The sequence below is a fragment of the Necator americanus genome, chromosome I (assembly GCF_031761385.1).
Source record: "Necator americanus strain Aroian chromosome I, whole genome shotgun sequence".
Taxonomy (NCBI): domain Eukaryota; kingdom Metazoa; phylum Nematoda; class Chromadorea; order Rhabditida; family Ancylostomatidae; genus Necator; species Necator americanus.
In genome coordinates, this window is record NC_087371.1 from 36,158,057 (window position 1) to 36,183,570 (window position 25,514).

Below are 25,514 nucleotides of genomic sequence, written 5' to 3' on the forward strand. Positions count from 1 at the left end.
TTTATATCACTTCGTTTTCTCCAACAGATTCCACTCTTCTCTGGTAACTTCACTTTTTGAGCGTTCTTCATCCGGGCAGGTGCTCTCTCGTTTGACCGTTGCACAAATCCAGGCAAACCACGGACACAACATGGCAGAAGCTTGTCCTGTGAAAGAGAAATATGAACGTTTACCCAAATTCGCTGTACCAGAACATTATGAGTTGAAAATTATTCCAGATATGAACTCGTGAGTTTAAACTCATCATCTTTTTAGCAAGTTACAGTTGCAAGATATAACGCCAAGAAGATGAAGGATTGATGGGAGTCCCTTGCTAGCTTCAAGAAGGAAACTATCCCTAGAATTTGAACCAAATTTTGAATTTTCCTGGATTATGTTCGCCGGTCTGCGGGAATTACTATCGATTCACTATTACCAGGATAGGAAGGCTGGGCCTCTATGTCGCTGAACGATCTTAAAAACGCGCTGAGCTAGAATCTAAAGAGAAAAAATTGATTTGGGTTTTAAAACCTCTTCCAGACTGCCGCTATACTCAACCGTAGTTTGGAATGAGAATTCTGATTAATGATTGCGATTTCATTTTCAGCTAATACTGAATCCAATCGGTTCAATCAATACCGCAATCACTTCAATCAAATTCTCTCTTATCGAAGACGCAACCGTGGAGACGCAAAATGCTCGGCTAAGATTTCTGTTTTGAACAACTGGAATAACTATTGGAATATCCTGGAATTGCGATGTATATATACGTACCTACCCTTCCATTAAAGTTCACAAACAACAACGTAGCGTCTGCATTTCTCTTCCCGCGTTGAATCCATGGAAACTCGGCGTCGATGCACTCCAACACGGGAAAATATGCAACCAGTGCAAATCTCATAACCACGAAAGTTGCCCGAGAAGAAAGCCGAGCACCTATCAGTACGAAAAGGTAACCTCCCGGAGCTTCCTCTTTCGTTACCGTATCACTGAGCGAGTGCTATCTAGTCCTCAGACGCTGCCATCTGCTGTAGTGCTCGGTCAACAGTCATGAAACAGTAGTGACGCGCATATTCGACGCCGAGTATGAACATTAACGTATCCATAACGTATCTTCGTCAAGGTTTGTCGTCCCTCGGTATTCGTAGATACATCCTGTTTAATCTTTGATTAAAACTCCCATAAGTTCCCACACGAAGTATCCGCTCACCGCTGTCCTATAAAAAGAACTATGCCTCGCCTGAACCTCTCATCAATGCAAATTGCCCTCATTTTTCTCCTCAATTGCCCCTTCTATTACCACTTCCGTCCAAAAGTTTCTTTTACGACCAGTAGCGTTTTGGGACTCAAGACAATTTGGACGAGGCGATCTGAGACTGCTTTTACAAGATGCTCAAAGAATCGAAGACCAGCCTCTGCGAGTACTTTCGAAAACGGCGACGCCGGCGACTTCTACGCCTCATCTGCAAGTAGAATACATCCGTAAAGTTCTCCGCTCTGGCATAGCTTTGGCCAGAAGTACTGAAACAGTGTTCTAGCTTCTTACTGTAGACGATGTTCCAGGAGTCACCCATCCGTGCCTACGTCAAATTGAGGGTAGGTAATCTCGCAGCTAGACTTCGTTGATCCTTCCTTGTGCTAAATAAATGACCCTCTCTAGCTCCCATTGTTAGGCGTTCAGCGTACAGCCCTCTTTTCTACAACTCAACGTCTAATCAATAAAAAAAAAAGTAAACACTAAATCAATCCTATTCTGTTTGTTCGTTTGTTTTCAGTTTCACATTTTCTGGAAGTTTAAATTTAACGATTCGAATAATTTCCCCAACGGATGTTATAAAACTTCACCAGATGTCCATCACAATTAACTCAGCAAAAGTGACGTTAGATGATGGGTTAGGTAAGTTGAAATTAAAAAAAAAACCTTATGCTACCAAATTATTGTTATTATTATCATTTATCATTATTAGTAATTATTATTATCAGATTATGAATTGAAATTACTAATTTCTTCTGCAGTGTTGAAAGATTTGCATCATTCTTACGACCCTAAATTCAATATTGTCACATTTGAACTTGGTACACAAGTTAATCCAGAAACGGTATAATTACGATTCCATGTGATTTTATGACAAAACCACAACTATTTGCAACTACTACTTGATAGATTACTCTTGCACTCGAATATACTGGAGAAATAAATGACAAAATGCGTGGCTTCTACAGAAGTTCCTACAAAGACGAACAGAATCGGGAGAAATTTCTCGCATCCACTCAGTTCGAGGTCTGTCTTGGATTCTACTAAATATTATTTCAATAATGTCAACAAATCTATGTGGTGCTAGTTCATTCAACTCATCCTTTTAGTCCACATACGCTCGATATGCGTTCCCATGTTTTGATGAACCTATTTACAAAGCGACATTTGACATATCGTTAATTGTTGATCCTGGAATGACTGCATTATCGAACATGGTATTTTTTTTCAAAATGTTTTTGTTTAAATGTTGTTTCGTTGAGAGATTGACAACAGTAAACAAATGTGTGCTGGGCTTGAGGTATTCGAGCAGAGTGGTGGCTTACGAATATAAGAAATAAAAAAGTAAATAAAAATATGATAAAAACTAAAAGCAGCACGACAAGAAATCTACGGCACTGGGGTTTTACTATGAAAAAATAATGTTAGGAGGTGTAGAGTACGTATGTATGATCGTATTCATGCTCAATTCCCCCTAATCATCCTGAAAAACGGCGTGGGAACCACTTTATTTCCTACAAGGCACCTTACAACCCCCTATATTTGTACATGATCCACTTCTCTCAGTACCCTATTCATTGGTTTTACCTGAATAGACGGATGAAGACACCTCATTGATTCTCGACCGCACGCTCGTGCACGGGGCACGGGTACAAAGGGGGCGCGTTCTCACGTGTCTCGTGGGAATAAACGCTGTTTCCAATGCCGTTTTTCAGGGCGATCAGGGAAAATTGAAGAATGCTTCCCTCATACTCCCATATGTATTTCTTCTATCTGTACGGGATTATTTTCAGCCAGTTATAACTGCTACACCATGTGATTTTCATGGTGTGAAGAAAATCTGGATGAAATTTGACAGAACACCGCAAATGTCTCCTTATCTTGTCGCCTTTGTGGTTGGAGAATTGGATTATCTTCAGGTTGGTTCAAGCTTGAAAATGGTCTACTCTTGCTGAACCAATGTGAGTTTTAACAGTTATTGTGAAAGCTTTAGAAGTTTGAATTTGGGGAACTTTCCATTTTTTCACATTTCTAATCAAAATGAGAGCAGGGATTCCAGGGAGGGACAGTCCGGTCAAAACGAGATGAAACTCGATGAGGTTATGTATTCGGCTGTGCTCAAATCGGTGCGGTGGAGCTAGGGCCCGAGATAGGGTGGGACCATCGCGAACTGCAGCGATGAGTGGCGCTAGCAAGGGCCCCCTCTCGATCCTAACCACTAAACTTCATCCCCACCGCTTTGAACGCAGCTGCTTCCGCGACTGCACCTGGTTCATGCCGGTTTCAACCTACTGTAGTCAATGTGGTGCCGTATCTCACCTATCGTGGGCCCAATCTTAGTCTTCGCAACAAATGGTGCTAAGTTTCTGCTTGTAAAGAAAAGTCAAACATTGTGAGCCTTAAACATCACGTAGCTCAAGAAGAACCCAAATAAGGACAATTATACTTGTGCAAAGAAGTTTTGCAATGTCGCTCCACGTAGCGTTTGAGATTCAAAGGCAGAATATCACGGAACTGAGGTATTTTTCGGAAACCTGTGGAGAAACAGAGAGTTCAGAGTGTGAATTACAAATATGAATGTGGCCAGGCTCAGTTTCCCCTAATCGTCCTGGAAAATGACGTGGGAAATGGTGTTTTTCCCCACGAGATACGTGGAAACGCCTCGCCTTCGTCGCACGGTCCACGTCCACTGCGAGCAATAAAGAATCAGTGCTCCTCAACAGTTTGATCAAGTAAAAACAGTAAAAACTGATTAAACCGTTGAGTGAAGCGGAGCTTTTCCAAGGGTTTCGCGTTTTTACGTACCTCCAGAAAAAAAAAATCCAGCTTGGGGAAAATGTCGTTGAGGGGGGGGGGGGCACTCAGTGACCCTCTTATTTCCCGAAACTCTAACTTACTTTTTTTTCCTAGTACCTTAAGTGTACATGTCATAGATCCTCTATGAACAATGCTTAGGCCTTAGGGCCCCAATTGATTTGATTATTTACTTCCAGAAATAAGGGCGCCACTGAGTGCCCCCGGCACTTTGCCCTGCAGTCCTTCCTAAGGGTACGTAAAAGCCGTTTCTCAGGACTACTAGGAAAAATTGAGCGAGACCACTCTTATAATCCTAGTCTACACACTGAACCCAAGATTGTTCCTCGAATTTCCCAACTATACCAGTTTCTTGTTCTAAGTAAGTAAGTTTTCTTAAATTTCCGGAATCGTACACGAGACTAATCCCTGCTCATTCCATTCTTTTTGCTGTACTCTCTGTATTTATTTATACTCATCGTTGTCACATCCTTCTGATACGTCATTGAGCACAATAAATAAATAAATTAATTAATTTAGACCTCTTCGAAAAGTGGTACAATAATAAGGGTATACACTGTCCCCGGGAAGAGATGTCAAGGAACATATTCATTGGATCTTGCAGCTAAGTATGTTGCTCAAAAACGGTCACATCACCAGTCTTTGCTAGATTTTTATTTTATTTCCCAACTTTTATTTTTCACAGAGCAATAGATTTTTACAATGATTGGTTTGGTATAGACTATCCACTTCCGAAATGCGATCTCATTGCTATTCCGGATTTCAGTATGGGTAAGCTCATACCATTTTATAGTCGGGTCAAAACGACATGAAGCACGGTGCATTTGCGTACGCGCTCGAAACTCGGCACGAGGGAAGCGGCAGTTGGAACTGAGGTGGGACCGTCGCAAGGGTCCCATTGCGCTGCTAACCGCTACGCTCCACCGCGCTGCCTCGAAAGAAATCGCGTGCGCAATTGCACCGCGATCGTTTTGACCCTACCATATTTCTACGGGATTTTGATGATATCAGACCATCATTTAGAATGATGTGTGTGTGATTTCAAGCAATCAAAGGGACTCATTTCTAGGTGCTATGGAAAATTGGGGATTAGTGACGTACCGTGAAGTTGCTCTACTCATCGACCCAACAAAATCGTCAACACGTCAAAGATCTCGTGTGGCGCTTGTTGTCGGTCATGAGCTTGCTCATTTTTGGTTCGGAAATCTTGTCACTATGGTAAGTTTTGTGTTTTGGGAACTTCATGAAAGAGAAAAATACAGAGGAAGAACAAAAAAACATATAAAAATACAAGAAACAAGCAAATAATCAAAAACAACAGACAAAAAATTCAACAGCGATGCCAAAAATGACTGCTGGAGGACATTGATGTGCTGTCCATTTCATTATCAGATTAACAAAGGGAATTAAAATCAAACTAAATTAAAAAAAAAGAAGTAGTAGTCCTTTAATGGTAGATCCCAATGGGCTAAAATTGCAAACTTGGCTTACAAATCCCAAATTTGTGGCAAGCTGCATCGATCTCTTCTTTTCTTGTTCGAGTTGCGAGTTCTTGCGTGCCTCTGTGGTAATAACGACACTCGCCCTCTCGGATCTACTCCAATAATTAGCTGTGGGTACAGCTTTATGTATAGTATGCGAAAAAAAATTAGATCAAATTAAATTAAGAAATAAATTAAGAAAAAAATTCGAGCGTTATTTCTAGAAATGGTGGACAGATCTATGGTTAAAAGAAGGTTTCGCCTCCTTTATGGAATATCTATTCGTTGGTAACATTTGTCCAGAATTCAAGATTTGGGAACAATTTGTGAATGATGAGTTAGCACAAGGTTTCAGCTTGGATTGTTTGCGAAATAGTCATCCAATAGAGGTTCGTTTACGTGAAGGCGCTCTAATGCCGTTTTTTTTAAAGGTTTTTCTTTGAGTTACAGAGTTCCTGCAAAATATTAATGTTATCCATTAACAAGTTAATTCCACCAATAGAGTAATTTCTACTATTAATAGCGTTGTTGTGATTAATGAAATGTTTCTGAAAATATTTTCCAGAAAAACATGTCAATTCAAAAGTCACTGGTTTTAAGATACTATTATGACCCACTGTGATGAATCTGAACCTCGAAAAAGAAAAACTTTAGAACTTTAAAAATCTAAAAATAAAAATGATAAAGTAATAATAAATAAAAAATAAACTACTAAAAATGACCTAGGAATGCTAACTAAACTAAAAAAGGTAAACTAAAAATTAAAATCTTTATTGGAAACTTGACGGAGGTACTCTTTCGTTGTCTCTTTCTTATTTTTTGCATTTTCAGGTTGAAATCGATAATCCTTGTGAACTGGAAGAAATATATGATAACATCACCTATGCTAAATCGAACGCTATTAATCGAATGTTGTTTTTCTATTTGGGCGAGTCAACATTTCAAACCGGATTACGATTGTACTTGAAGAAATTCCAGTATGATAACGCTGTCACACTTGATCTTTGGGATGCACTGCAAGAAGCTTCCGGACAGGTCTTACCTCTTCTGAACCGATATTAATGCTAGGATTGTTAGGATGGTGTGGTCTGGAGAGTTAAGATTGCTATAAAATAGAACTGCGCCTGAAGCGTAACTGACTGTCTTCAACTCTCCTACGTGACTCGTCACTCACAATTTTCCTCACTCGTTTAGTAGCGGGCTATTCGAACGAGACAAAGGCGCCGCGTCAGATGTAAGAGTAATTTCGCCAGCAAGAATTTCTTGAAATAAAATGGAAATTCTGAAGATTTTCCGCAAAAGAATCCCCACCTTAATGGTCGAATTTATTCCTGGCGGACGCTAATCCAGAAGAGGGGCACACTCTATTAAATACCTCTTCTTCTTTTATTATTATTGTTATTACTATTATTATTATTCATTGCTATTATTATTATTCTTATTATTATTGTCGTTATTATTATTATTATTGTTATTATTATTATTGGTGTTATTATTATTTTTTTATTATTCTACTATTTTCATTCTGTGATTAGTTTACCATAGAATCATGGGTCTAGTAATCAGTATTATTAAGTCAAATAACTCAAGAATCATGGCTCTGCTTCCAGAATATCGCCAAGCTTATGTCAGGATGGACCAAACAGGTGGGATATCCTCTTGTTACTGTAAGTGACAAGCAAGATGGTACAAGCAGGATTCTAACGATTTCTCAACGAAGATTCCTTGCCGATGGAGGTGAGGATTCGTCGAATCCACTTTGGCAGGTACGAGACTATATGATTTTTTCAAGAAGAGGGAAAATATTGAAAGTAGTGATCGTGATCTTTCAAACCCCTTTAGATCCCCGTAAATGTTTGTGTTGGTTCGAATCCGAAGGAAGTTAAAGGAAAATTCCTTCTAATAGAACGAGAACAAGAGATTGAAGTGCCTAATGTTGAAGAAAAAGAATGGGTAAAAGTGAGTGTATTCCCAAATTGTTAAGCCACTACGAATATCGTATAAAATTTATTTATTTCTTAGCTGAATGCCGGAGCAACGGGGTTCTATCGAGTGGAATACAGTTCTGAGATGTTGCAAGCAATGATACCGGATATTGCCAACGGGAAAATGTTACTTCTTGATCGATTCTCTGTCGTAAACGATTTGTTTGCTCTTGTGCGTTTTTATTAACTTCTAGTCCTTTTATTTTATCTAATTATATTCTATTTATTTTATATATTTTTTTTCAATTTTATTTTTTAATATGTTTTTTGTATATTTTACTTTGTTCTATTTTTATCTTAAGTTTGAAGAGTTCATAGAATAATAGTATGCTCCAGGTGCACGCAGGTCGAGCTCGTGCTTCCACATTCCTGTCCGTCCTTGCAGCTCTAAAAAATGAGGAAGAGTTCATTATATGGCAGTCATTAGCAGGAGGAATCGAGGATATTGCGAATGTTTTGGAATATGTTGATAGTCCTATTGCAAAACGGTAACTTTTGCAGTTCCAACCAGAAAAAAAAAGAAAAATTAACAAGAAAACTACTTGAACTGTTTCATCAACGTATTCTTCCCGAGGCCCACATTATCAAGCGTGAAGAGAGAGAAATGCACGGTGTCCTGGAATTGATTGGTACATAAATCAGCAACGCTGCGAAAGTGCTCCTTTTGAATTGTAGAACTATAAGAGGGGTGGTGTAGCGCAGTCTGTAAGAGGTTCCGCTGTCCTTACGAATCCCTCCGAAGTCGATGAATTAGTACCAGAATTGTTTGAGAGGATTCGTAAACGGTTTCAGACGATTCTGAATTGAAATGAACGCGGTGGCGCACCCCAAGTGGACTGATTAACACCAGGCCCTTTATCCTTTCAACGATAAGACCCCGTCAGATAGCCGGTATTGAGCTGACGCATCCATTGCCGGGCAGTGCTTTGAAGAAGAGTTCATTGTTTGGCAGTCATTAGCCATTGATAGTTGGAACTTTATTGTACGAAACTATTTTAAAGATAGGTTCCAGAATGTTGTTAAGACATTCAAAAACAATTTTATTGCATCAAATTGGTTTACGCACCGCTAAACTCACAAAAAAGCATCAAATTAAAGGCATCACCCAACGAATCTGAGGTGGTACGGATTTCAGGTGGAGTATTCGTATACGGGATCGTAGATTATGGAGAGGAGGGGGGAGAAGGTGATTCCGTTCATTTCTTCCTAAATGCCGTAAAAAACGGCCCGGAAGATGCGGCGCGTGCAGAAGGCTGCCGCGCTCCAATCGAACTCATTGTAGAAAATAGCGCACCGGAGCGCTCGAAGCCGTATCTTCCGGGCCGTTTTCTACGGCAATTAGGAAGAAATGAACGGAATCATCTTCCCCTCCATTATCTACGTTCCCGTATACGAACACTCCTCCTGAAATTCATACCTGTTCAGGTTCGTGGGGTGATGCCTTTAAGTACTGCATCGACAGAAAAACCCATGATCCTATGATGGCACTAGAACTATCAACACTATCGCTTGCATTCCTGTCTGTCCACCTTGTAGTTTTTTTTTCTACTCCTTTGGCGACTTTGACTTCAACTCTCACTTACGCTCACATTTTGTATGAGTTAGTAAAGCACTAAAAGTTTACCCTAATGAGTTTCTTCTTAAAATGTCTAGTTCAAGTTATGCAACTTATTTTCGAAGAAAAATCCGAGGACGGAAAATGAGCCAGTTACTGGTTTCGTTGCTGCCAAATTAGATCCAGAGAAAAGCTCAATTTGACGGGTTCAAAATCTTTTAGTTTTTAACGAGCCATACGTTTTACAGATTCAATTCGTTCGTAATATCTGTAATGTCAAAACTTGGTGCTCGCATAGGATGGGACTGTCACGATGGCGAAGGTACCGTATTACTTGAACAATTTATTTCAGAAAAAATAGAAAAAATGAAATTCTTTTATTTTTTCTCTTTTTTGCTTAGGTGTAGCACTGCTGAAGTGCTTCCTCACTGATGATACTCACTAAAAATTTCTCTTTAAGATTCTCAACGTAGTATTTTGCGAGCTATCGTTCATGGAAGACTAATGAGAGCTAGTCATGACGAAACTATTGAAAAAGCACTCTCCTTGTTTTCGGATCACGTACAATCAAAGCGACCTCTACATCCGGATCTGCGCCTTTTTGTTAATTTCCTTTCTTCTTTTTTTTTCTAAAGGAATGATCAGAAGTTCTCAACATCTTCGTATCAGTATTCGCTTCAGATTTTTACGAGTGCGGCGAGAAATGGAGGCGAAACAGCGTTCGACGAACTACTACATATCTACGAGGGTGTAGGATTTCCGGAAGTTGAAAGGAACTGTATGACGGCGCTGTCACAAACACAAAACCCCAACCTACTCCGGCGACTTTTCAGATACGCCATCAAAGATGTGAGTTACCGCCTACTTCTTGGCCAGTTACTCGTCTTCAGCAGTTCGAAATCCATCTCTGATCTCAGAAATCCATCTGGGAACCACTCCACTATTTGTTAGTATTATCTGATATTAATTGATCTCGCATGTTCACATCCATTTTCAACGCATTTCTTCGCGTTTTTCATCCTTGATGAAAAATATGGTGAAACCTCACGTAGTCAAAAATTCAATTTTTTTTCGCCAGTGAAACATACATTAACGACGCGACGTTTCATGCACCTTTGAGCATAAGCAACGTGGTGGGATTTCTCCTACACCCACGTCTACATAAATAGTCAGTTCAAAACGACATGGAGTTCTGTGAAATTTCGTAAGCGGCTGCGCTCGAAACTACCTTCGAGTCAGGGGCTGAGATCGAGGTGATACCACCGCGAACTGCAACAATGAGTTATGTGTGCAAAGGTCCCTTCGATCCAAACCGCTATGTTCCACCGCACCTGCTTCATTGCCGAAGCCAGGAATTACTGCTACTTTTTCCGTAAACTTCCAATGTTTTTATCTTATAGTAGGATCAAAACGACATGAAACACGTACGCAATTGCGTACGCGGCTTCTTTCGAGGCGCTTCGGTGAAACGTAGTGGCTGGGAGCGTGGTGAAATCCTTGCTGGCATCACCCATCGCTGCAGTTGGCGACCGGCCCACCTCGGTTCCAACTGCTGCCTCCACAGCGCAGTTTCGAGTGCGTACGCAAATGCACCGCAACTACACTCGTGTTTCATATCGTATTGACCCGACTATATATCTTACCAGTTCAAGACGACATGAAGCACACGGTGCATTCGCGTACGCTCTGGAAACGGCGGGATGGAGGCAGCAGTTGGAACCGACCATGACAACCTGTAGCGATGTTTGGTGCCAGCAAAGGTTCCAGCACGCTCCCAAGCACTCGAGAGAAGCCGCGTACGCAATTACACCGTACTTCATGTCGTTGTAAACCGACTATATCACAATACATGTGCGTTCAACTGGCAGAAAACACAAAGTAGCAAACATTCACATTTATTTTACTAAAAAAAGTGCATACACATAGAATTCAACACATTTTTCAGGGAAAAGCACGTGCTCAAGATCATATGTTGTTGTTCTATGGAGCAAACATAAGTAGAATCGGACAAGAATTCCTATGGAATTATTTCAAAGAGAATATGTCTTTACTCATTGAAAAATTTGGAGGTGTTAATTCGTCTCTTTTCCAGGTACGGTACTTTCTTTTAATATTCTCCATAGGAATTATCTATTATCTATTAATCTAATTAATTATTCATTATTCTAAATTACTCTAATTGTATTCTCTCATTAAAAAAATACAAATTTTAGCGATGCTTGAAACTATCAATTGAGCGACAATGTTCAGAAGAATTTGCGACGGAAGTGGAGGTTAGTATACGCACAACACTCATCTTTGTACTATGGCATTATTGATTTGAGATTGATGTTATTTAGAGTTTTCTCAGTAAGAGCCTAAAACCGCAAGAGTTACAAACACTCAGTCGACCTATTAAGCAGGTAAAATTATTCTTCTTATGGGTCATAAGTCCGCGCAATGCACTGGTTGTCGTTACTGGGTGTCCACTTTTCTTCCGTTGTTTACTAGCTAGTGTTTGGTGACATTCTGAAAAGCCAGCACCTACAGTACTGGTACTGTAACAGTACGAAAAAATAAACTAAAAACTAAAACTAACCTGAACAAAGATACTATGTTTGGGTTTGGGATATCAAATCCTCTAACTAGTGAATAAAGCAAACGTCATCCGGATTCCAGTATCAAATAGAGATTGATAGAATAGTGTACTATCTATAGTGAGTCAAAGCGACATGACGCTCGGTGCAGTTGCGTAAGCGGCTGCGCTCGAAGCGGCGCGGCGGAGCGAAGCGGTTCGAATCGAGATGGGACCATCGCGAACTGCAGCAATAAACGGTGCTGATAGGTCTCCTCACTCGATCCCAACCGCTACGCTCCACCGCCCCGCTTCGAGCGCCACCGCTTACGCAACTGGATCGTGCTTCATGTCGTTTTAACCCAAATATATCTGAAATCTCCGAATGTTCTGTGGAACTTTCCATAACCCGGATAGTCTTCATGATATTGCATAATAAAATCTCATTTTAAGGCAACGGAATCAGTTCGGCTAAACAGAAATTTGATGCAGTGGATTGTCAATGATATCGACACATTCCTCACTAGCCAAGGAATGTAAATTCAGCCTTATTCAAAAAAATTCACCTATCTTGCATGCTAGTATTCTTTTGACATTATTATGGATTTGGATAGTATTGTATTTGCCCGTTTCTTATTGATGTGATTTGATAAATATCTAACAATAGAATTTTTCTTGTAAATCAAGAAAGACTATGTTGTTTGTTTTGTTGTGAACGGATGTAGTGAAATGGTGAAAGGTTATACCGCGATATACTGCACAGCTTATTCAAGTAGAAGCAAGGAATAGACTGATGGTGGGATTTTGCGTCTACATGGGTGACGCGTTCTAACGTACCTCGTAGGAACAAACGGCGTTTCCCACCCATTTTTCACGATGAATAAGGAGAATTGAGTTGGCCCACGCTTGCAATCTACACTACCAACTCTATATTTTCCCACCGAGAACGCAATATGGTCAGTTTCGTGATACGCTGCTGCCCGTACATCAAGCAAAGAAAGGAGCAAAGAAGCACAGCAGTGATAGATTTGGTATTATATTCACGGTGCTAATGCGTTATAATTTTGGACACTGATAAATGTTGATAATATTATATTATAAATATTGACAATATTGACGATAATGACAATTTCTGCTGTTACACTTGTCCAGAAGAGTACAAGCATTTACCCACGCTAAAGTGCCTTGTGGAGGCTTCACATGCAAAACTAACAATAAAAACTAACAATAAAATGATTTAACAGTGAGATATGCGTGCTAAATACAAGAAAAAAACGTAGTAGTGCCTACTTTCCATGCCAAGATTCGAGGATACTTTCCAGTATCCTCGAATCTTGGCATGATTTAATACGTAGCTTTGATTAATTTGGTTGATTTAATTCTTGGCTATGATGAAAGCAATAACGCCAAAACGTTAGCTGTTAGATCAATACCAATCTTTGCTACAGCTCAAGCAAATCAATAAAAAAAAACTCCCGAAGTTTCTTGTTTTTGTACGGTTGTCGAACGGTCACTTCTTGGAACCGTAGACCTTTATCTCCGCAAACTTCTCTTATCATAATCTCTTTTCGTACCTGATGCAACGGACGGTTATGAAATAGTAAACGTAATAATTGCAACCAGTAAGAATGTCTTCAGAAGGTTAACTGAACTCCTATTCTATACGATGTTCCGAGCTTGCTTTCAAATATAACTAGAGACGAAGCCATTAGAAAACTTGCTGATTGGTTTCAACTTTAATGTCTGAATTCACTTCACTGTAGCCGAGCCTGATAGATGATTCAAATTACAAAGGATTCCTGTAAGTTATATTTCGATCCGAAACCTAGTCCAGTTGCGTAAGCGTCGGCGCTCAAATATGTGCTAGAGATAATGATTGAGATGGGACTCTCAAAGGTCCCACTCTTCTCTACAGAGAGGAGCTACCGACAGACCCACCTCAATGGCAACCGTTTCTCCATTGCGCAACCTCGAACGTAGCCACCTACGCAATTGCACTAAGCCTTAGGTCGTTTCGATCGGTCAACTATACTCTGTTTGCGACTGCCCTTCCAGGAATTTGGCCGCAGAAACTTTACTAGAGACTCTACGAAAAAAAGTTTTGAAAAGTGTAACAAAATAATTTTAAAAGCAAATAACTAACAGAAAAAAAAATAGTCCATAAAGGAATTACCGTACAAAATACCACAGCAATAAGATAAGGTTGGAAGAAAAACAAATTATACGCTGTTTCATTTTGTGCAACAAAAAAAAATCAAGGAAGAAGTACGAAGTAGGTAAACAAATCTCGCGTAATAACAAAAAATGCGATACTGCGTCACCAACCTGATCAGTGTTCGAGGTGAGAGTTCACACGATAAAACCGACCAAAGATTAAACTATCCGCACAAGATCGGCTTGTTTTCTTTTCGCGATCAACAACCTTCTATCAACTGTCTATCAACTTCCCGTACCTATGTATATAAACATCAGCTGATCAATGGTAAATAGAAGACGTTCCGATTTCTTATCGCGTCGCTACGAGACGATCGTGATGACCAGTGCCACTCTGCGTCTCTGCCCTCGCCTGCTGCTGTGTCCATTTCGGCTCGGCGCCCCGTTTTTTTCCATCACTGCTGCCTTTCCTACGTTTATGGTGGATACGATTATATTGTAAGGGAACCGCTATCGTTTCCATCCTCTTCCCTGAACTCCTTCTAGGACCCCACCGAACCTCGTATGAGTGTCGCGATTGTGTCCGCTCACTAATCCCTCGATTCTTTGATCCCGTGGATCAACGATGTTTTCGCCTCTACGACTAGCTAGGAGTCGTTTGCTGAAGATCTCATCGTGTAGAGGTGCGGATAATAGGGTTTATTCTTGCTCTGACCACTATATAGCTGTAAATTTTGATATTCGACTAAGTTTTCATAGATTTTTGCTTGATTACTTAGCTAAATGACCTGCCACCGCTAGTTATTGTATAGGCCAGTTACACGTTCGTAAACCTCAACGAATTCTGAATTGAAATGAACGTGGGGGCGCATCCCAAGCGAACTGATTAACGCCAGAAGCATCATCCTTCAACTTCACTTAACTAATCGTAATGAAAGTGACCAGATAGTTATCGAGAGGCGTTGAGTCAAAACATGGTTGAGCTCTCTACCACCAGAATGTACAATATGTCCCCTTTTCTTTATTCTTATAAGGTGGGGCATTAATATTGATGCTGAGCGTCTTGCCACGTCGTTTAATGTCTTTTTCCATTCAGAATTCCGCCTTGGACTTTTGTTTCTCTTTGCTATACGGATAACTTTCCTGTGTCACTGTTCAAGCTCACTTCAAAAAAGTATGCGTGGGGAAGTTTGCTTCATCTACGACTCCCAGGACCCCGGGATCCTATAAGCGTTGCACTTGCGTTCGTTCACTAATTTCTCCGGCCTGATCCCTGTTGAGCTGCGATATTTTCTTCCCGGGTAAAGTGTAACTTGGAGGTGGGACACTTATTTCGGGGATTTCTATCTTCTTTTTTTTCTCTTAGCCGCCTTAGCATGAATGTCAGAGATCCTCTAATACTAATACATAGTTAGAGCTCCGCCTAGAGTCTGCTTAGAGCCCCGACTTAATCATTCGCATTCAGAAATAAGAGTGCAGCTGAGTGCCCGCCCATCCCCAAATGTACACCTTAACCCTTCTCTTTGTCTGCGTAGAAACCACTCCCTGAAGATTTCGTTGTGTACATATGTGGTAGTAGGTCTTATCTCTTCTATCTGTCATCCGACTTCCTGAAGTCTTCAAAGTGATCCTTGAACTTGTCCCCGTCATGCTATTGGCTATGGTCGGGTCGCTGAATTATTCGTTCTCCCTTAAACACTATAGTATATATTTAGTCGACAAAGTCTATCAGATTTTTCCTTGATTATTTTGCTATATGGACGACGTAGTGCAGTCAGTAAAAGCTTCTGCTGTGACTGCAGCATGATCGATCTGAGGTTCGATTCCTCCCTCGTGGGAACCAAACCTCTCATCCCTACAGGGTCAATAAATTGGTACCAGATTTGTCTAGGAGGATAAAAACGGTGACTTGACACATCGGTTAGCTTCCCCTAGTCATTGTAGAGGCTAGTCACGCGTTCGTGAACCTCTAAGGATTCTGAATTGAAATGAATGTGGTGAAAAAACGGTAGAACTATGTGTAAGCTTGGTGCTGATTTGTTCCTCTTTCTCTATTCACATAAAGTGAGTCAATAATACTGATTCTGAGCGTCTAGCTACAAGTCATTCTTGTCTCTGTTTTAGTTAGAATTTCCGATTTCCCTTTGTATTCCCTTGTTTGTCATTGCCATATAGAGGATCCTACTCTGCAACCCGTCATATTGACTCCAAAAAAAGATCAACGAAGCTCTTCCTGAAGTCAGTGACGGCCACGTTCTCTCGATGAGATAACTGACTATCCTATTGATTAGACCAGACCAGTTCCGCTTTCACCGATGGGGTGAGGCGTCACGTCTCCACAACGTTACCAACGTTAAATCTACTTCGAGTGCCCTATGTTTTAAAACAAATATGAGCAGAAGGCAATCTGAATGGAAAATAGATAGCTGAAAAACTGATGAAGTCTGATAAAAACGACCTGGAAATTGGTGCAGCCTGCATAACAGGCTGCGTTCGAAGCGTTGCGGTGGATCTAGCGGTTGCGATCGAGACAGGACCCGTGCTTGCTGCAGACATGAGTAGCGGCTATACCTTGAGACCGGGCCCTTACGGAACTGCGCTAAAGTTCAAATCTTTTTGACTCGACAACACCTGCGAAAACGAAGTCGTCGATCGACAAACAATGATTGATACGTTCAGATTACACTAGTAAAATAGAAGGACTTTATGACGCATCATCTATCAGTACCGGTAGTGACTTCGGTGAAAAATGATGCATTTGTCGAGAATTATAACGAAGGACTTACAACATTGCGCTACGGGAAAAGTCTTTATTTATGGTACAACATCGCCTAAACGGTTATCTGCAACGGTTTCGTTTGCACGTGAACACATAACTGCGGTGCAGTAGTGGTTTCCTTTCAACCTGAGTTCGGAGATAAAAGAGGGTCCCTTTTGCCGAAGATCCACGAATCGAGACGGTCTGAAGCCTAGGGCAGTTCCATAAGCGGCCGTGCTCGAAGCGTTATTCTGGTGCTAGCGGTTGCGATCGAGTTGGGACCATGAAAAATTCCATTCACCTCTGTGATCTGAGTGGAGTTAGCGATGGCCCTGCATCGGTCGCAATAGCCTGCTCCACCATGTCGCTTCGAGTGCTGCCGGGCCAGCTACACAACTGCATCAGGCTTCAGGTTGTGGTGAAGTGCTGCGCTATTTCAGAGCTGAACTATGGTTCAAACAATTATGCCAGGAGAAAAAACCTATCTGTTAAAGGTTGCAGAACTTTTTTTTGCTAGCAGTCAAGTAGAAGTAATGAATGTAATCTGCGTAGTGACGGTATTATTCCTTTAAATCAGGATGTGTTCTGCTTACGATCCTTAAGATAGGTAACCTCAAAGTATCTCCACCTCAAATTATCTTCAAAAGAAATTTAATGTGTTGTCCTTCAGCACTACTTTGCCAAGTACCACCCATACGCTATCCACGAATACGCCTATCGGCTTTTCCCAGCACTGGTGCGAGTTTAATTTTCCCCATTTAGCATAGTTCAGATTGTGTTTTATCGCTGAACGTTCCGTAAAACATGTTCGCTCTTCATCAACTATCCCTCAGTACGTAAGGAGACATCTTTCAGACACTGCTGTGTTTCGCACATTCAGCTTCTCTGCAGCACGTAAAATGGAGACCTGTCCAGCTCCATTGAAGGAAAAGTATGAGCGTCTGCCGACATTTGCCGTACCAGAACACTACGATTTAAATATCGTCCCTGATATGACTGCGTAAGTCCAATGATGTTTTTTTATTCATTCAGTAATGCGATTGATGAGATTTATCAAAGCTTGACTGCTTCAACATTTGCGAACAAGGCTTCGTCAATATCTATTATACAACATGCTGATTCAGTTCTCTTTTTCTTCTTTTGAAATCTGAACAGCGGCGAAGAATTGTTCCAAAATGTATTATTCAATTGATATACTTTACTTATGTTTTCAGTTTTTCATTTTCTGGAAGTTTAAATCTCAAAATTCGTATATTATCGGCCACAGATGTCATTAAACTTCACATGATGACAATCAAAATTGACTCGGCTAAGATGACGTTGGAAAATGGATCGGGTAAGTCGGACATCTGATTGTAAACAACACTCTTCAGTACTGCTTATTAAACATTCTTACTGATTTTGCGTTTTAGTCATGAAGGATTTGCAGCACTCATATGATCCTAAATTCAATATTGTTACTTTCAACCTTGGTGCTCTTGCTAGCCCGCAGACGGTACAATGACGATTTCTTCTGCCTTCAGTCTCTTACCTTAAAAAGTAAACGGTTTGCACTTGCAGGCCACTCTCTCACTCGAGTACACCGGTGAAATCAACGACAAAATGCGTGGTTTTTACAGAAGTTCCTATAAGGACGAGCAAAATCAGGAGAAATTCCTTGTCTCTACACAGTTTGAGGTTCGTTTTGTTTCCGCTCTTCATAGATTAGATCAAAAACATTGCTTGTTGTCATTGCGAGTAAATTTTCTTTCAGTCTACTTATGCTCGTTATGCGTTCCCATGTTTCGATGAGCCAATTTACAAAGCAACATTCGACATATCACTAATTGTTGATCCTGGGATGACGGCGCTTTCCAATATGGTAAATGAAATTAGCATAGGATTAAAAATTTGTCTAACTGATATTTTCTATTCATAGATTATTAATTAGTTATATTAGCTTGATTTATTTCTTAAGTTAATACTATGTCACGTCATATCGACACTACCGTTTTTTCAGCCAATTGTGAGTGCTGATCCTTGTGAATTTCATGGTGCCAAAAAAGTTCGTGTTAAATTTGACCGAACGCCGCAAATGTCCACTTATCTTGTTGCGTTCGTGGTCGGGGAATTAGACTACATCCAGGTTGGTTATCCACAATACATTTGAAAGGCGTTCCACAATATTTGGTTTCATTGATTTTAGACTTCTTCAAAAAGTGGCACCGAAATAAGGGTGTACACTATTCCTGGAAAACGATGCCAAGGGACATTCTCACTAGATCTTGCGGCTAAGTATGTAGTTTACATGTACTACTTGATATCTTATCTGCCTTTGTAATTATTCATCCACTCTTTTTTTTCCAGAGCTATAGACTGGTATAATAACTGGTTTGGTATAGATTATCCACTGCCAAAATGTGATCTCATTGCTATTCCTGATTTTAGTATGGGTGGGCACTTCATTTTCATTTGATACTACTGTCTCCGACTTTCATTTGAATTGCTTTGTGTTTTTTTTTTTTTGAAAGTCAGAGAAGTTTCTTTGCAGGTGCTATGGAGAACTGGGGATTGGTAACTTACCGCGAAGTTGCTCTACTCGTAGACCCGACAAAATCTTCTACTCGTCAAAGATCTCGTGTCGCACTCGTTGTAGCTCACGAACTCGCTCATTTTTGGTTCGGGAACCTTGTTACTATGGTCTGTTTCGCTCCTTTGAAGATAACAACAACATCTTAATTAATACTTGCAATTTGCATTTTTACAACTGCATGCATGTAGTGAGAAGGTTTCAATTGCTTTCCAGAAATGGTGGACGGATCTGTGGCTGAAAGAAGGTTTTGCCTCTTTTATGGAGTACCTATTCGTTGGATATAATTGTCCAGAGTTCAAGATCTGGGAGCACTTTGTAAACGATGAGTTAGCACAAGGATTCAATCTCGATGGTTTGCGAAACAGTCATCCAATAGAGGTTGTTTTGAATTGCACTTTATTATCGCAACTGTACGTCTTCCTTATTTACTTTCAGGTTGAAATTGACAATCCTTGTGAGCTCGAAGAAATTTATGACAACATTACATATGCTAAGTCGAATGCCATCAATCGTATGCTGTTCTTCTACCTCGGGGAACCAACATTCCAAGATGGCTTACGGCTGTATTTGAAAAAATTCCAATATGACAATGCTATAACGCTAGATCTCTGGGAAGCGTTAGGCAAGGCCTCCGGACAAGTCTCGTTGTACTATTAATGTCATACCCAGATGGTTTATCACTTCCGACTGTCATTTTTTGTTTCTAGGATGTTGCTAAGTTAATGTCTGGTTGGACCAAACAAATGGGGTATCCCGTTGTTACTGTCAGTAGTAAACAACAAGGAACAAGCAGGATTTTGACGCTTTCTCAACGAAGATTCCTTGCGGATGGTGGAGAGGACACGAGCAATTCTCTGTGGCAGGTCTCAATCTGTGTTTTAGGTTTTAATGCTTTTTATTCGCATCAGAGACGAAAATAGCGAAACCAGTAGCTAAATAATCTGAAATCGATTACTTGGATTGTGCTATTAGTGAAAGGATTGTTGATTTAGAAGACTTGAAATGTCTTTCCGTTCTTTTCCTGCTGAATAGAGCCGTTGCAATCGTTGCTCTGCGGAAGTGTTGATTTGGCGACGCGGCTTTCGACCTTTTTTTTGGAGGGGGTACATCTACACAGCAGTACTTTACTGAAGCTGGTACCAATTTTCACAAACTGCGTTGCACTACAACGAATCTTTTTGAGATATTTTTCTATCCATGAACTCCTATGTATGCACCAACGAGTAGGTTTTGTGTATTATATCGCGATATTCTATATCTATGATAAATTCCTTTTCTACAAGAGTTCCAAAACTGATCCCAAGATCAACTATCGCTTCTAAACTTCGAAAAGAATATTATCCACGATGTATGATAAGTTTATTGATTTTAAATGCTATGGAAGTCTGGAGACGATTTCTTCAGTACTAGAGTGGCCTTCATTCCGAAAGAGGAAAGGTGCAGTCGGGTCACAAAGAAAATGGCGCGTTGGAGCTAGTGACAGGAGTTGAGGTGGGACAGGACCATCGCGAACTGCAGTGATGAGTGGCCCTCTCGATCCTGGCCGTTGCGCTCCATCGTATCGCTTCAAGGACAGCCGCTAATGCAACTACACCGAACTTCATGTCTTTTGATTAATCATATACTAGAGCAAACCTTATGCTTAAGAGAGTAAAACTATTTTGATATTGACATTTTTAGGTGCCCATAAATGTCTGCGTTGGTACCAATCCTGCAGAAGTAAAAGGGAAGTTTCTCCTTGTTGACCCTGAGCAGGAGATTGAAGTGCCCAATGTTGGTGAGGACGAATGGGTGAAGGTAGACACATTTTTACTGAAATGTCGTGAGATCCACCAAAAATGTTTCTTTGAATAGTTGAATGCTGGTTCGACGGGATTCTATCGCGTGGAATATAGCCCTGAGATGTTGCAAGCTATGATACCAGATATTGCCAATGGCAATATGCTGCTTCTAGATCGATTCTCTGTAGTGAACGACCTGTTTGCTCTTGTGAGGTTTTGTTAGTTTCTAATATAGCTGAGTTTCTGAAATAGTATGTTTCAGGTTCAAGCAGGTCGAACTGGAGCGTCCACATTCCTTTCCGTCCTAGCATCTCTTCAAAATGAAGATGAATATATTATCTGGCAGTCTCTAGCAGGAGGAATTGAGGATCTTGCAAATGTTTTAAATTATGTTGATGGCCCTATTTCAAAACGGTAGTTTTTGCAGTTTGAGGAAGAATGATCAAATCTGCAAATTACTTCTACAGGTTCAATTCTTTCATCATAGCAGTAATGGCAAATCTTGGAGCACGCTTAGGATGGGACTGTCATGATGGCGAAGGTTCTGTACTGTTGAAAATATTCAAACATGAAACCTTATTTATTCCCTTTATTCCCGTGCGATAATACCAGTTTGAGCGATTTTTCGTCGCGGGCTCTCGAGACTCGAGCATTGAAACATCCATTTTTATTTTACTTGTATGAAGTGATTTTGCTTCCACTGAAGATATCTTCTTAAAGATTCTCAGCGTGGTATTTTGCGAGCTGTTGTACACGGAAGACTAATGAGAGCTGGCCATGACGAAACTATTGAGAAAGCACTCTCCTTGTTTTCGGACCACGTGGAATCAAAGCGACCTCTACATCCCGACCTGCGCCTCTGTGTTGGTATTTTCGCTTTCTTTTCATTTTTTTAAATTGTCATTTACAGAGTGATCCTTCAGATTTTCACAAATGCAGTAAGAAACGGAGGAGAGTCCGCGTTTAACCAGCTACTGCAAATTTACGAGACTGTAGGATTTCCGGAAGTTGAGAGAAACTGCATCACTGCGCTATCACAAACCCAAGACCCGAACCTGCTCCAGCGACTTTTCAAGTACGCTATTCAAGATGTGAGTTTTGGTACAGATATTTCTTAGTTTAGGGGAGAGAAAAGAACCTGCAGTTTTGAAATAACGATGGCGTATATGTATATAGTAGGGTCAAAACGACATTAACGAGCTGAGTGCAGCTGCGCAAGCGGTTCTGCTCGAAGAGGTAAAGTGGGGCGTAGTGTCATTGATCGATGGAGGAACTTGGACCTAGCACCATTCTTCGCTGCAGTTCGTGATGGTCCCACTTTGATTCCAACGTTGCACCGTGCTTCATCGTTTGTCGTTTCGACCCTTCTCAACCTGATTTTTTTTTCACCCCTGAATGAATAAACAGAATTCAAAGCTTGGAATTGGGTAATGGTCAAATGAGCATGAACTTCTGTAAGAAGTTTTAGAAAAAAACACTACTTTTGTAGAGGTGAGGGTCCTGAGAACGACCCCCACCTCCACAAAAGACTATAGAGAACGACCTCCTCTCCCTCTCCCATCTCATCCTTTCTCAAATTTCACGGCAGCCCAGTTGAAACCATTTCAAGGTACCGAAAACCACTCTCATAATTTCATTCGTATTTAGGGTAGCAACACATCGCTTTCAGCTTCCATAGTTGCACGCCTTGGTTTGATATCAACAAATTTATTGCAGATCCATGACTATTCAAGAATAGGGTAGCCCTTGAGAGGTAGATTGCAAAGAAAAAGAGAAAGAAAGAAAAAGATTGCAGATGTATAGAACAGCACCATAAGTCACTTTTATCAAAAACTTCGAGAAAAAGCAGTGTAAGCAGGAGAGAAAGAAGAACAGAAACGCGAATCTTTGAAAAATAGTCCCTAGAAAACTGATTTTCTTCTTCAGACGCTATCCCTAATCACCTTTAAGTCACCAGCACATTTGACAGGCCAATGTTTCCAGTTTATTCTTCTAGACGATAGTTAAACACAATTTCCAGGGAAAAGCTCGTGCTCAAGATCACATGCTGCTGTTCTATGGAGCAAGTGTGAGTAAAGTAGGACAACAGTTCCTGTGGAATTATTTCAAGGAGAACATCGCTTCTCTTATTGAAAAATTTGGAGGGGTCAATTCGTCTCTTTTCCAGGTAAGGTTTACCATTATATTGAAGCAGTCCACATATTTAATATGCATACAAGGACTTGAATTTCAGAGGTGCATGAAACTATCTATTGAACGTCAATGTTCTGAAAGCTTTGCCCAGGAAGTGGAGGTGCGTTTTTGTGGATACTTTACCTGTGTCCTATATTTTGTCTATTGTTAATTTAGAACTTCTTCTGCAACACACTGCCACCTGAAGATTTACAAACACTCAGTCGCCCTATCAAACAGGTAAAGTTGTTCATAATGCTAATTGTTGGGAATGTGTAGTTAAAGTTAAATACATTAGAGGGCAAAAAGTCGTGAGCATTAACTCTACTCCACCTGTGGAGTTACTGTTTCTCCTTTTTAGTTGATTTTTTAAAATGCATTTCCGTCAAGTATCATTACTTGACACATTCTTTCTAACTTTGCCTTCCGAAACAAGATAAGGTGCCAGTAATCAGACGCTTCTGTCCTCAATTTGCTGTGGTGCGTTTGGTATATTGCAACCCGATTATTGGTCAGCTTTCTGCCATGCGAGATGTGTGTGCAAATTTAATCACTACGCAGGAAAACTCCTCAATCTTTCTAATGTGTTTCCTTCCGGCAACGATTATCCTGGTCAGACATTTGATGACATCTGCTGTTTTGCAAATTTAGCCGTTTTCATAGGCATATAAAGGCTGCATTACACCTTTTAGCTTATGAACCCGCCTCATCTCTTGCAGGTTTTGAGCCAAAATCTCGCGATTGATGTTTAAAGTGCAGTGAATCCTAGAATAAATTTTAGTTGACAGTAATTAATCATTCTTCTTAAGGCAACGGAATCTGTTCGATTAAACGAGAATTTGCTGCAGTCAAATGTCGCTGATATTGATGAATTCCTCAATTCTCAAGGAATGTAGTTTTAGTCTACAGAATTAATTTGCCTTCTTTGCATGCTAATATTCTTTTGACGGTATTATGGGTATTGTATTTGTCTGTTTCTTATTGGTGTGATTTGATAAAGATCTAACTAGAGCTTCTTGATGCATCTTGAGAATTGCTCAGTAATGTTAGGAGGAAGCTGGTGCACTGTAAAGAGGTCACCACTGTACTGAGGATGTTTCTAAATCGCCCACGGCAGGCCAAGGTCTTTATACTTCTGTGGACGACAAATATGCATCATATCAGTGAGAACGAGAGTAAACACACTGATTTAATACGAGGTTGGCCCAAAGAGACATTATAAAGGGAACAATGGCTGAGTACTGTGAAGGTTGGAACTTGGCAACTTGTCAGTGAATTATTTGAAGTGGAATCCAAAACTGCTCATCACGGATAAAGTTTGAGCATCGTCGCAATGACACTAAAAGTAGAAACATTTCAATATTCATTCTAAAAACATTCTTAACATTCTGCTTCGAATGCCTCGTCCAGAACAGTACACCGCTTCATAGGAATTGACGTTCCAAACGGTATATTCGGATCAACACGGTCTGAAGCCTGGTACAGTTGTGTAAATCACTCGCATAGACCAATTCGCCACGTTTAGTGTTTTGTGCAGTAACGTCCATAGCATTCGATGTTGCGTGCAAAACAGAAAGTTTGTAAGCATCTTCTTCTCGTCGTTCACTGCCGGGGCTAACACTTATCTTCCTCATTGCGGCTTTCTTGAGCTTTTTCTTAAGCATTTAAGCCTTTTTCTTAGCAGTATGGCAAGGTAAACGACCTTACAATGCAGGGATAAGTAGAAAACCATCGAAGTAAACGACCCGAGGAGGACGTTTGCACATTTTCTGCAGCGTTAGAGCTTCTTCCGTCATTCTGCAGACTTGCGCAGCACCGAACTCTCGATTTCATTCTTTGTCGCACGTTGGGTCACAAGCGCCAGTTCATCCAAGGAGCTGGGGTAGGTGCCAGCCCTAGTAAAGCACACACGCGCGTATCCAACAAGAAGAAATCGAACGGAGGGCGGAGCGGTGGCTTGCGTGCAAAAGAACGAGTTTGCTGCTGTCTCATGGATACCGTAACGGAAACACCACCGGCCAGAGGGATAAGAATGAGACGATCTTCCAAATATTCATAGTTGGTCGTTTAAAGATTATTCCCAAAAGTTGCATTCTCGTTTTTTGCATCGACTATTTCACTTTTCTAACTGGTGCTATTGGAACTCTGCAAGCAGCTGCAACTTTTCTTGGTTGTTCTGAGGTATTTCGCGCACCTGTCACGTTGAGTTTATGAAAACGGCCTAATAGGGAGTGAATTCAGCAAAAAATGTGGACATTTCTATGCCTATAACTGAAGTCTACGATAGACGCTAGAGTAAACAGTTTCTCTGCGCATATTATAGTTGGATCATGATGACCTGAAACTTGGTGTAATTACGTAAGCGGCTGTCGGCACGGTAGGAGCCAGTTGATGCAATCGAGGTGGGACCTAAGCTACTTCCACTCGTATCTTGCTCTTGCGAAACTGTACCGA

At 40.7% G+C, this 25,514-nt stretch overlaps 2 protein-coding genes across 2 annotated transcripts; both read left to right on the top strand.

Annotated features, from left to right (window-relative positions):
* Positions 1 to 130: 130 nt before the first annotated feature.
* RB195_007945 (uncharacterized protein) lies at positions 131 to 12,163 on the top strand (the record flags this gene model as incomplete). The annotated part of the gene is made up of 22 exons (XM_064181858.1): positions 131 to 228; positions 1,755 to 1,876; positions 1,996 to 2,078; positions 2,144 to 2,260; positions 2,344 to 2,451; positions 3,028 to 3,153; positions 4,568 to 4,656; positions 4,734 to 4,819; positions 5,118 to 5,266; positions 5,754 to 5,918; positions 6,361 to 6,564; positions 7,140 to 7,295; positions 7,372 to 7,488; positions 7,552 to 7,686; positions 7,851 to 8,002; positions 9,318 to 9,391; positions 9,530 to 9,672; positions 9,751 to 9,918; positions 11,015 to 11,161; positions 11,283 to 11,342; positions 11,409 to 11,471; positions 12,077 to 12,163. 22 exons carry the CDS (start codon positions 131 to 133, stop codon positions 12,161 to 12,163), a joined length of 2,649 nt encoding a protein of 882 aa, XP_064038614.1.
* Positions 12,164 to 14,402: 2,239 nt separating this feature from the next.
* On the top strand, positions 14,403 to 23,956 carry RB195_007946 (uncharacterized protein; the record flags this gene model as incomplete). Its single annotated transcript, XM_064181859.1, has 24 exons — positions 14,403 to 14,460; positions 17,206 to 17,271; positions 17,391 to 17,535; positions 17,750 to 17,871; positions 17,948 to 18,030; positions 18,096 to 18,212; positions 18,289 to 18,396; positions 18,535 to 18,660; positions 18,721 to 18,809; positions 18,882 to 18,967; positions 19,066 to 19,214; positions 19,321 to 19,485; positions 19,543 to 19,746; positions 19,815 to 19,970; positions 20,788 to 20,904; positions 20,962 to 21,096; positions 21,151 to 21,302; positions 21,356 to 21,429; positions 21,609 to 21,751; positions 21,812 to 21,979; positions 22,909 to 23,055; positions 23,122 to 23,181; positions 23,238 to 23,300; positions 23,870 to 23,956. 24 exons carry the CDS (start codon positions 14,403 to 14,405, stop codon positions 23,954 to 23,956), a joined length of 2,820 nt encoding a protein of 939 aa, XP_064038615.1.
* Positions 23,957 to 25,514: the final 1,558 nt, after the last annotated feature.